Genomic DNA, 13,420 nt, shown 5'->3' with positions numbered 1-13,420 from the left:
TATATCCCCATATCTCCTCTCTCTTGCGTCTCCCTCCCACCCTCCCTATCCCACCTCTCTAGGTGGTCACAGAGCACCGAGCTGATCTCCCTGTGCTATGTGGCTGCTTCCCACTAGCTATCTAGTTTACATTTGGTAGTGTATATATGTCCATGCCACTCTCTCACTTCGTCCCAGCTTACCCTTCCCCGTGTCCTCAAGTCCATTCTCTATGTCTGCGTCTTTATTCCTGTCCTGCCGCTAGGTTCTTCAGAACCATTTTTTTTTTTTTAGATTCCATATATATGTGTTAGCATACGGTATTTGTTTTTATCTTTCTGACTTACTTCACTCTGTATGACAGATTCTAGGTCCATCCACCTCACTACAAATAACTCAATTTCGTTTCTTTTTATGGCTGAGTAATATTCCATTGTATATATGTGCCACATCTTCTTTATCCATTCATCTGTTGATGGACACTTAGGTTGTTTCCATGTCCTGGCTATTGTAAATAGAGCTGCAATGAACATTGTGGTGCGTGACTCTTTTTGAAGTATGGTTTTCTCAGGGTATATGGCCAGTAGTGGGATTGCTGGGTCATATGGTAGTTCTATTTTTAGTTTTTCAAGGAACCTCCATACTGTTTTCCATAGTGGTTGTATCAGTTTACATTCCCACCAACAGTGCAAGAGGGTTCCCTTTTCTCCACACCCTCTCCAGCATTTATTGTTTGTAGATTTTTTGATGATGGCCATTCTGACTGGTGTGAGGTGATACCTCATTGTAGTTTTGATTTCCATTTCTCTAATGATTAGTGATGCTGAGCAGCTTTTCATGTGCCTCTTAGCCATCTGTATGTCGTACTTCTTTGCTCTCCTCTCCGTTTCAGAAACCAAATTGGCCTGAGTATCTATTGAGTTTATGACACCAAATTGAATTAGAATAAAATCTTTGGCAAACGTTAGATATACCAGGGTATATAAACTAGATGTTTCTGAATCGGAATAAAAACAATTCATTTTGGTCTTATTGCAGCACTGGACTAAACAAGGTAGAACAATGTCAAAACTGCTTGATTAAAGAGTATGTTTTGTCTCTTGACATAGTAATCTGTGGGCCACCTGAACTAGAATCATCTAGAGCCCTTATTAAAAACGCTGTTTCCTGTGCCCCCTCTTGTCTGCTAGCCAGAATCTCTGAGGATTATGTCCCTGCCTTCAGCCCTGTCCTCCCCCACCACACAGCAATGAGCAAACAGCTATGTAGCTCTCAGAACACTGACATCCAATGCGTGTGAATGATTGATATTATTTGTCATGATCATTTGGGGGTATAATAAATCAGGTCTTTATCCCTGATTCCTGGCACAGAGCTCCTAAAACTCTTGGAATTTGCTGTCTTTTGTATGTTAATGAGATGACTCATGGAGGGACCCTAGGTAGCTTCAGGATGGGGGCTGGTTGCCACAAAGAAAACATCTGTGCGATTAGAGGGTTAGAATATTTAGCCCCACCTCCACCCCTACCTCCGGGAGGGGAAAGGAGATGGAAATTGAGGTTAATCACGATTGACTATTGATTTAATCAATTATGGCTCCATAATGAAACCTCCATAAAACCCTTAAATGATGAGGTTTGGAGAGCTTCCTGGTTGGTGAACACATCAGGGTGCTGGGAGGGTGGTATGCCAGGCGAGGGCATGGAAACACCGTACAACCCCTCCCCATATCTTGCCCTATGCATCTCTTCCACTTCGCTGTTCCTGAGTTATATCCTTTATTATAAACCAGTAATACTAAGCAAAGCACTTTCCTGAGTTCTGTAAGTCACACTAGTGAATTATTGAATCTGAGGGCAGACTTCATGGGAACTTCTAAATTGGTACCCTGCCAGGCAGAAGTGTGGCTGGCCTGGGGACCCCATTTGCAGCTGTGTCTGAAGCTGGGGCAGTCTATGGGACTGAGCCCTTAACTTGTGGGGTTTGTGCCAACTCTGGGTAGTGTCAGAATTGAACTGAATTGTTGGACAACCAGTTGGTGTCAGAGAATTGGAGAATTGGTTGGTGTTGGAATGATGTATTTGGTGTCAGAAAACCCCCCACAATTTTCTTACCCTGAAGTAATAGAAACCACAGAAAGAGAGAGTAAATCGTATGCCAAGAAAATAATATAGTCTTAAAATCTTAATACGATAACTTTTCAATAATCTCTGAAGTTAAAACATTCCAGAAATTTTCTCTTGATTTCTGATTCCACATTTATATCGTGCTTAGATTAATCAATTGTAAAGTACAGAATCTACACTCAAAGCAAGATATTTAAAAACCTTCCACCACCCCCAAAATGTTCCAAGATATTATACAAGATGTTTATTAACTCAGAATCTATAGTTTAACTAGGAAGACTTCTTAATACAAACAGTTAGTAATAATAACTCTCAAGAGATGTTACTGGTACAATACTAAGAATATTGCTCCTGCAGAAATGAATGAGTGACACATTCTTAGATGTTGCTATCTGCATATTATCTGTGGGAGGACAAGGAGAGTCTCTGTACTCTCTACTTTGCACATCATTTTTTTTTCAACATCTTTATTGGAGTATAATTGCTTTACATTGTTGTGTTAGTTGCTGCTGTATAACACAGTGAATCAGCTATGCATATACATTTATCCCCACATCCCCTCCCTCTTGCGTCTCCCTCCCACCCTCCCTATCTCACCCCTCTATGTGGTCACAAAGTACCGAGCTTATCTCCCTGTACTTTGCACATCATTTACTTCTTAATGGCAAAATGACAACACGTGAACAGCAAGAGAGAAAACTGAAGACTCACTGCTTCAAGGAAAATAACTTTGGTACAGTAACTTTGCCACTGGGGACAAGTCTTAGTGGATAGCCTATACGTCATCATCCATCAGAAAACTGTTGTGGTCATCTGTGTGCTTTTAATCTCTATATATGGAGGTTCCTTGTTGCTACCTTGACATTCTCTGGATCTTACTGACTCAGGCTAAGATCACTCTCTCCTACTACGGCAGGCCACCGAATATAAGCAAACGCTTACTCTCCATCTACCTGTTTTTATCTTTACCTGTTTATTCTGAGGAGTCAGCTTCCGCAGGCCCCATCGCAGTTCCTCCTGAAGGCCACTTAACTTCCCAGCCCAAAGTCACCTGCTCTTCTAGAAGCTGGAGAGAGATCTGAAGAGAGATATTAGAACTTTAGAGTTGAGAAGTGGCTTCTTTTCTTCCCTTTCACATGTCAAACTGTAAGTACCATTTGGCCAACTCACTTCCCAGAATATGACAAGGACACTGCCAGCAGGGACCATCTCCCTTTCTCTGGCCCTCTTTTCTTCTCTTTAATCCTCAAAACATTTGAGTTTTGGTCTTCAGTAAATGAAGAGGTGATTTAAGCTGCTTGCAAAGAGAACTTGATGCTTAGGGGAAAGCAAGTAGGTTGTTAGTAACCTCCCCACACCGTGTCCCAAATTTAAGTATTTTTTAATTGTGCATGTAAGTTTCATTGGAAAAAAAAAAAAAAACAAAACTAGAATTCTCTAAGGCAGCTCTGTCCAATAGAAATATAATACGAACCACATGTATAATTTTAAAGTTCTAGTAATCACTCAGATATATATATATATATTTTTTTCAGATTCTTTTCCATTATAGGCTATTACAAGATATTGAATATTGTTCCCTGTGCTATACAGTAAATCCTTGTTGTTTACCTAAAAAAAAGCCAAAAACCAAAAAACAAAAGAAAACAAAAAAAAACACAAAACAACAAAAAAAGTTCTAGTAATCACATTAAAACAAGTAAAAAGAAACCTGTGAAATTAATTTTAATATTGTATTTCCATAGTACAGTTCCTTCTATTTAATCTAGCTTAAAATCCCATTAGGTAAACACTAACTTCAGGGGCCCACATGATTTGTTTAGCTTTAGGAAAACAATGAAGAGGCACAGGGAAGCAGTGTGGTGCTGGGCAAAGTGATGGGGTAGATGGTGAATATTCTGGAGGTTCTCTAGGCATCATCTCTGGGAAAAGAGAGAAGGATCGTCATCATCAGAAGAGCAATGTTGGGCTTCCCTGGTGGCGCAGTGGTTGAGAATCTGCCTGCTAATGCAGGAGACACGGGTTCGAGCCCTGGTCTGGGAAGATCCCACATGCCACGGAGCAGCTGGGCCCGTGAGCCACAGCTGCTGAGCCTGCGCGTCTGGAGCCTGTGCCCCGCAACGGGAGGGGCCGCGATAGTGAAAGGCCCGCGCACCGCGATGAAGAGCGGTCCCCGCACCGCGATGAAGAGTGGCCCCCACTTGCCGCAACTAGAGAAAGCCCTCGCACGAACCGAAGACCCAACACAGCCAAAAATAAATAAATAAATAAATAAATAAAATTTAAAAAAAAAAAAAAAAAAAAAAAAAGAAGAGCAATGTTTTAAAAAGTTGTCTCTGAGAAGCATTGCTCTTTATTCCCCTGCTTTCCTTCCTGGAGCTGGTGAATGTGAAGTCCCTTAAGCTCTACAGATGCAGCAGAAGCTGGAAGGAGAAAGGGCCCATTCCCCTCTGAGAGGCACAAGCGGAGGTCCATAGACCAAGTGAAGTAGCTGTGAACGGGGGGCAGGGAGGGGGACTTTTGTTGAGAGAGTTTCCTTCTTCTCAGAGCCACCTACACCTTAATGGAAACCACCAAAGTAATCTCTCCTCTTCTCCACCTTTAATAGGAATAAAAAAAGCAGTGGTAGCAAAAGCTAGACATCCACTGAGAGCCCACTCCACGGCAGGCGCTAAGCTAAGCACTTCCTGAGGATCATTACATCAAATCCGCACAACAGCCTGTGAGGTAAGCACAGTTATCACTGTCATTTTGGAGATGAGGCTCACCCAAGGACACTCGCCAGGAAGTGGCAGAGCTAGAGTAGAGGAGTGCTGTACCCGGGAGAGTGCGTGCTCGTGATAGGAGCCCATAATCCTGCCTTGTTCCTGACTAGTAAGCAGAGACTCTGAGGACCTGCATCGCTTCACACCAAAGTCAGAGTAGACTGAGGCTGAAATGTAAAACATAGCTGAGATTTCTAGACCCTGTTCATCGAGTTCCTAATAGCCCCAATCCTCTTTAGAAAGAAGGAAGCTCAGAGGGAGAAACAAACCCTGTAATATCCTTTTATCTCTGTAATATTATTTTCTGGATTAATAGTTCTATAATCCCAACTCTTTTAAGGAAAGAAGTTATAGGATAGGCCTTCCCTGGTGGCGCAGTGGTTAAGAATCCGCCTGCCCATATACCCTGAGAAAACCATAATTCAAAAAGATACATGTACCACAATGTTCATTGCAGCACTATTTACAACAGCCAGGACATGGAAGCAACCTAAATGTCCATCAACAGATGAATGGATAAAGAAGATGTGGCCCATATATACAATGGAATATTACTCAGCCATAAAGCGGAACGAAATTGAGTTATTTGTAGTGAGGTGGATGGACCTAGAATCTGTCATACAAAGTGAAGTAAGTCAGAAAGAGAAAAACAAATACCGTATGCTAACGCATATATATGTAATTTTAAAAAGCGGTACTGATGAACCTAGTGGCAGGGCAGAAATAAAGATGCAGACGTACAGAAAGGACTTGAGGGCACAGGGTGGGAAGGGGAAGCTGGGATGAAGTGATAGAGTAGGATTGACGTATATACACTACCAAATGTAAAATGGATGGCTAGTCAGAAGCTGCTGCATAGCACAGGGAGATCAGCTCGGTGCTTTGTGACAATTTAGAGGGATGGGATAGGGAGGGTGGGAGGGAGGCTCAAGGAGGAGATATGGGGATATATGTATACATACAGCTGATTCACTTTGTTGTACAGCAGAAACTAACACAACATTGTAAAGCATTTATACTCCAATAAAGATGTAAAAAAAAAAAAAAAAAAGAATCCACCTGCCAATGCAGGGGACATGGGTTCGAGCCCTGGTCTGGGAAGATCCCACATGCTGTGGAGCAACTAAGCCCGTGCGCCACAGCTACTGAGCCTGCGCTCTAGAGCCTGCGAGCCACAACTACTGAGCCCTCACACCACAACTATTGAAGCCCACACGCCCTAGAGCCCATGCTCTGCAACAAGAGAAGCCACTGCAATGAGAAGCCCACGCACCACAATGAAGAGTAGCCCCTGCTTGCTGCAACTAGAGAAAGCCCGTGTGCAGCAACGAAGACCCAGCACAGCCAAAAATAAATAAATTAATTAATTAATTTAAAGAAAAAAGAAGTTATAGGATATTTTCGTATAGGTCAACAATCTCTTGTCAGAAACCTTTGTGGCTGGGTATTTCATAATTTAGGATTTTAAAGATTTTTAGAAAGGTTATGCATTCATATACTATATTTTACATAATATCCCAGAGTTGTCTGCAGATACTATGGACCAAATGTGTCCCCCTAAAACTCATATGTTGAATGACCAGCAAGCTGTAAGCTAAACAATTCCCAGAGTGCACACAGAACTGGGAGACTTTCAAGTTCTGATCATTCAGAGTGAAGAGTCCTTGCTGAACATCTAGGGCATTCAGTAGATACCCTAAAAGGACCACACATTAGCAGAAACACTAAACTAGCCCCGAAGTAAAGGTTACTCTTAAACCCACGCTAACAAGGCTTAACAAAAGAGGCCTTGAAACATTCAAGCCTTGAAATGATCAAGCCTACAGCAACGACATCCAACACTCTTTTATGAAAAAGTCCAACAGGGGACACACAGTTTTGAGGGCATTAGCTCACTGTGGCCCCCTTTCCCTGGCAAAGCAATAAAGCTATTCTTTTCTACTTCACCCCCCTCTCCAAAGAATAAGTCCAACAAAATAAAATATGCAATTTTACATTCCAAGAGCCACTAAAAGTTACTAGACATTTGAAGAAGCAGGGAAATGTGATTCACACCTAAAAAAAAAAATTAATCAATAGAAACAGATCTAGAAATGACAGAGATGAGGGAATTGGCATATGGCATTTTAAAGCAGCTATTTTCAATATGTTCAAGAATTTAAAAGAAATCATCAGCATAATGAGGAGAGCAATGAAGGATATGAAAAATTCACTGGATGGGTTTGATAGAAGATCAGACACTACAGAAGAGAAAATCATTGAGCTTAAAGACATAGTAATAAAAACCATCCAAAGTGAAGCAGAGAGAAAAAAGACTGAAAAAAGAAATGAACAGAGTCTCAGTGCCTGTGAGACAAAATCAAGCCATTATACGTATAGCTGATTTCCAGGAGGAAGACGGGAAGAACAGAAAAATATTTGAGAAATTAATACTTGAAAAATTTCCAAACTAAAAAAAACCTGTCTTTGTTATACAGCAGCAACTAATACAACATTGTAAAGCAATTATACTCCAATAAAGATGTTTAAAAAAAAAAAAAAAGAACAAACACAAAAACCCTGTAAATCTATGTGTATTAATTTTCTATCACAATGTTATAATTTTCCACAAACTTAGAAGCTTAAAACAGTACCCATTTATTATCTCACAACTTCTGTAGGCCAGAAATCCAGGCATGGATTAGCATCTCTCATTCAAGATGCTGACTGGGGTATATTCTTAGCTGGGGGCTCTTGGGGAATGATCTTCTAAGCTCAGTTAGGTTGGAAGGATTCAGTTCACTGAGATTATAGAACTGAAGTCACCATTTTCTTTCTGTTGGCTAGGGACTGCTTTCAGCTTCTAGAGACCTTTCTGCTCAAAGGTCCTCGCCATGTAGCCCCCTCCATCTTCAAAGCCAGGAACAGAAAATCTCCCTTGCATTAAATCCCTCTCACACTTCAAATCTCTCTCATCAGAAAGAGCCTCTCCGTTTAAGGGCTTATCTGATTAGGTCAGGCCCACTAAGGATGATCTTTGCTTCTTAAAGACAACTGTGCCACTGAACATAATCTAATCATGGGAGTGACTATCTCATCATATTCACAATTCATACCTCAAGGGGAGGAGATTATACAGGATGTCTACACCAGGGGGTAGGAATCATGGGAGCCATCTGAGAATTCTTTCTACCATACTATGAGAATCCAAGAAGCTCAGTGAATCCCAGGCAGAATACATACACACGCCTCACCAAAACATATCATAATCAAATTGCTGAAAACGAGTAATAAAGAGAAAATCTTAAAGTGAGTCAAAAAAAAAAAAGTACACATCAAAAACAGAGGAACAAGATAAGAATTACTATAGACTTCCTGTCAGAAACTGTGCTAGGCAAAAGATAATGAAATGATATTTTTAAAGAAAAAAAAATGTCATCCTAGAATTTCATATGCAGTAAAAATATCCTTCAAATAAAGAAGGCAAGGGGACATGCCTGGTGGTCCAGTGGTTAAGAATCCACCTTCCAATGCAGGGGACACAGGTTTGATCCCTGGTTGGGGAACTAAGATCCCACATGCCACGACGAGGATCCCGTTGCCACAACGAAGATCCCGCATGCTGCAACTAAGACCCCGTGAAGCCAAATAAACAAATTAATTAATTAATTAATTTTTTTTAAAAAAGAAGGCAAAATAAAGACCCTTTTTTAAAAAAATTTATTATTTATTTATTATTTATTTTTGGCTGTGTTGGGTCTTCGTTTCTGTGCGAGGGCTTTCTCTAGTTGCGGCAAGCGGGGGCCACTCTTCATCGCGATGTGCAGGCCGCTCACTATCGCGGCCTCCCTTGTTGCAGAGCACAGGCTTCAGACGCGCAGGCTCAGTAGTTGTGGCTCATGGGCCCAATTGCTCCGCGGCATGTGGGATCTTCCCAGACCAGGGCTCGAACCCGTGTCCCCTGCACTGGCAGGCAGATTCTCAACCACTGTGCCACCAGGGAAGCCCCTAAAGACCCTTTTAAAGAAAGGCTGAGAGAATTTATCACCAGAGGAGCTGAACCACAAAAAATTTAAAGTTCTTCAGAAAGAAGAAAAATGGTACCAGAAATGAACTTGAATCTACATAAAGGAATGAGGAATCCTGGAAATAAGGACATTGTGGTAGATTGCCTGCAAATAAAGGCAATCCTCTCATAATTCCTCTCATGGCCCTTTACAATGTAACATTGCTTCTCCTCCTATCACATGGTAGAATCTCTTTCTCCACCCCCTTGAATTTTGGCTGGTCTTATGACTTGCTTTGACCAATAGAATGTGGCAGAATGGATGATGTATTCTGAGGCTATGTCTTAACAGGTCTTTCACCTTCAGCATCTTGGAATCCTGAGACCACCATCATGTGGGAAGCTCAACCTTGCTTACAAGAGAATGAGAGGCTACATGTTTGAAAACTGAGACACTCCAGCTTAGAGGCAGCCCAACTGCCCTGACATGTGAATGATACCATCTTGGACATTTCTGTCCCACTTAAGCTCTCATCTGACTGCAATGACATAAGTGAGCCCAAGTAAGATCATCAGAACTTCCCAGGCAACCACAGAATCATAAGAAATGATGTAAATTTTTAAAAAATTTTAATAAAGTTAAACAAAGCTAAAAATTCCTCCAATTTGATTTATTTCATTAATATGGACTTCTGTCTAAGCAATTTCCCTTTAATTGAGTGAATGCCAAGGATCCCTTCATCATTGATGAAAGCATGATATTCAAGGCTAGCGATTAATTAACCTCACATTAACTAACCATCACCAGACCATTTATGTTTTTTCACCTATATTCATAATGTCATCATCATTATCATCCCTATTATCCTCATGTTTAGCCATATTTTGCAACATTTTAGCAATTTTCCCTTCACTTAAGAAACACAATTACATTGCAGTCAATGACCAATATTTGTTTGCTATCAGCTTCTTCTAACATATTCTGGCAATAGAGATTGATATCATTACTTTTTCATTTACGACCCCAAATTTTTCTAAGTCTTTGTTGGCAAATTTATTTTCCACTATCAGAGTAGCCAAAATTCTGTGCTCATCTTTTGTCAATGTTGACTTAACTATATCATTCTGAGCATTGGCAGCACCATAAATGTTATCCTTAAGACTAAACTCTTTCAGGAAGTCTTATATTCCTGGGCTTCTGTTCACTGAAGTAAGCATACAGCTTGGAAAGAGTGTTTATACTTGCTCTTCGTAGTGTACAAAATTCTTTGGTCCCAAGGTTGTAGTACTGATGTCATCTTCAGAGGAAAAGAAAAACTTTCTCATTAGGCGAAAAGTTTAAGAGGAAAGTGTGCAAAGCCATGGTCCAGGAGCAACACAACTTTACGGCTTTCTTCCAATCCAGCTTGCCTGAAAGGAGCCTACATTCACGGTATGAGGTAGCTATTAAATCATCATAAAATATTTCTCTTCTCTAGAAATATTTTTCTCCAGTAAAGTATTACACATACATTCTTGTTTGCATACTATTGTACAGATAAGTTGCATGCACCTTTCAAATTTCTTGGATGTAGGCTTTTTCCAGGCACTACCAAGTGTATCTCATGTGTTCCTGCAGTTCTGAACATGCAAGAACAGTCCACCTGTGTTTAGTGTTGTCAAAATCTATAGGTACTCTCTCCTCAGCCATTGTTAATGATTTTTCTTTTATAGGTGGTGTGAGGGGCAACTTTAGTACTGGTAAAAAGCTTAATTATCAAAATTATAAATATTTTCAAGGCTAAAGTTTACATCAGACATTATTTTAACAAATTCATCAAGATTTTAGTTTCTTCAACATCAGTAGGAGTGCTTTCATTACAGATGTTTTAGATATTTTACATTATGATGCTCTTAAATTCTCTAGGCAACTGTGATGGTCAAATTTTATGTGTCAACTTGGCTTGACTACGGTGGCCAGTTATTTGGTCAAACACCAGTCTAGATGCTGTTGTGAAGGTATTATGTAGATGTGATTAACATCTACAACTAGTTGACTTTAAGAAGATTACCCTCAGTAATGTCAGTGGGCCTCATTCATGCAGTTGAAGGCCTCAGTGCAAAATCTGAGATTTTGGAATTGCCAGACCCCATAATCATGTGAGCAAAATCCTTAAAATAAATCTTTTTTACATATGTTTAAAAATATACAAAAAATAATACCTTATTGTTTCTGTTTCTGTGGAGAACCCTGACTAATACAGCAGCCTTCTGAGTATTCACGCTGATATCATGCTCAATTTTTATAGTATATTAAAGTAGCTTGCTTCAGGACCAACAAACTAGAAGTATATGTTCACTTCTGCATTGTCAAATCCATCTGATAAACACACAGTCATGATCTACATTATTTGCCCTTTGCAATTAGTTCTTGATCATCACTGCATAGGAAATCTTCCACAACTTGACGTTCAGTTTTCAGTCATACATTGTTTTGATTCCAATATTTTATTTTTCATTAAGACAGACACCACGTTTTCTTCTGTAATAACTTTTCTTACTACATTATTGATTACAACGGGTACTTCCTTTTCTTCTTTTCCCTGTTACTTACAGGGACAGCTTCTACTCTTTTCAAAGAGTGAAATTAAACCCAAATTTCAAAATAACAAAAATGCACACAGCAGATATGATAGTGATGAGTGGGAGCTCTGAGACACATATAATGATCAGAACTGTCTTTGCCACCAAATGAGTTTTGTCTCTGCCCTTATAAAAAAGGGTTCTGTTTTTCAGAGCTTTTTGGATTTTGTAATTGCAGAGGAAGGATGGTGGACCTGTACCTGCCTCCTGCTGAAATGTCACACATTTTGAAACGTTCTTGTCCTTGTTTGACTAAGCGACAAGACAGAGTATTCTCTGGAAAGAGAACTCTCCCTGCCACCCCATTTTGTTACATATGGGACAGTAATAAGGCAACAGTGATCTCATCCTCCTGGCTTGACTTCCTCAGCTGAGCTTCCAGAGCAGTGGAAGTCAGAGCCTTCAGATCCATCGGGCAGAGCTGACTGTCGACTTGGCCTTGGCTCTCACAGTTCTTTGCTGGCCCAGCATTCTAAATCCTGGTCAAGCTGGCACCCCAAAGGAATCCCTTTTCCTGCTAATATCAAATCCTACAAAAGCTTCCCTCACTCGCTGCGGGCTTCTACTCCCCAACTGCTGGTCCCCAGGGAATATGCCTTCTTGGTTCATCAAATCTATGCCACTTGTTGGGAACACGGGGAGATGGAGGAATTGATGGCCAAGGAAATCTGCATACCTGAATTCTGCTCTAGAGTGAAATATATGCACAGAAAATGATGCTGGTCAATGAAGCCCAAGCCCAAGTGCACAGCCTTGTGACCTAGCATAGACCACATATAACTTGGTTGAATGTATTTTTGCCCAGACTAGTCTGAGTCCTTAGGCCTTTTGTCTTAGCCTCTGGCCCTATCAAGGAAAAGATATCCAGAGCCAACAGCATGGACAGACTCTTTACTACTAGGGGTGAAATAAGGGGATGTGGGGGGAGTGAGAGGAGTTGTGAATATCTCCTGGTCAACAGCATCCCTGATTTTTATTCTTTGACCTGTTATCCCATAGACATAACTTCTAGATCCATCTTATCTGGCCTTATGGGATGAAAAGTATCCAAAGAATCAGTGTCAGCAGAACATTTTCCCCAAAACAGACCAATTTAAACCCTTTCAAAAAGACTATACTTTCTAGAAACCTGTCTCAGTTACTCTTCTTGCCCTTGATCCTGTTCTTGAGGGAAGAGCAAAGGTAGCAGTGATGGTGGAACTCTGAGATTCTCAGGGCCAGCATGGTGGATGTTTTACAAAGTGATGGTTGAATGAATGAAAATGGAACAAGATTTCTCATAATCACAGTCAGCCTCTACCTCAAAATTAGCATAGAGGTTGCTGCTCAAGCCATTTGCTTACTTACCACCCTGGAGGAAAAAAATAATCTTGGGCTAATGGCTAACTGAGGCAGTAAGAGATGTAAATGCAGTAGATATTGCATTTGGAAGCAAGGAATCCAAATAAATCCCAATTTCCTCTCCACTTGTATTTCTCTCTTCACTTTGGGAAGTGAATCAAAGACACTGATGACATCGGCACTGCCAAATATATATCAGATCTCAACACATACTCTATAATAGAGGTCACCCTTTAATAAGGAAGAACAACCCTACAAAATATTATTCTCATCCCCCTTTCTGAATTAAAATCTTGACCTGATGTACTTGGCTGCTTGTGTTGTTTTCAGAAGAGTCTAGACTGTAAATCTAATTATATTGTATATTAGAACACTAACAAAACCTATCTTCCTTTATAGGCTATATCCTTATGGCCTAGATTCATCTTCATATCCATTACTTGAGCCATCTTAATGAAAGGCTCTGATTAAGTCTGGGAGAAAGTTCATTCTGATACATAGTCTCATAGGCGTTCAGACTCAGACCTATTCTCAAGTCTCACTGGAAACTCACCAGTAACATGCAAAGTCATTTGTTGATTGAAATACTATCACTGACTAGC

General features: G+C 40.4%; 1 protein-coding gene across 1 annotated transcript in view; it reads right to left on the bottom strand.

The window, feature by feature from the left end:
- The window catches only part of BBS10 (Bardet-Biedl syndrome 10), a 95,666-nt gene that overhangs the window by 29,372 nt on the left and 52,874 nt on the right, over window positions 1-13,420 (bottom strand). Inside the window, exon 3 of the mRNA XM_057555850.1 lies at window positions 3,075-3,183. Within this exon, the coding sequence (XP_057411833.1) occupies window positions 3,165-3,183 (19 nt within the window). The 3' untranslated portion in view covers window positions 3,075-3,164. The remainder of the gene's footprint in view (window positions 1-3,074; window positions 3,184-13,420) is intronic.

Source organism: Balaenoptera acutorostrata, chromosome 11 (assembly GCF_949987535.1).
Source record: "Balaenoptera acutorostrata chromosome 11, mBalAcu1.1, whole genome shotgun sequence".
Lineage (NCBI taxonomy): Eukaryota > Metazoa > Chordata > Mammalia > Artiodactyla > Balaenopteridae > Balaenoptera > Balaenoptera acutorostrata.
The sequence above is the reverse complement of the archived record's forward strand: the minus strand, read 5'-3'. Positions and strand labels throughout refer to the sequence as shown.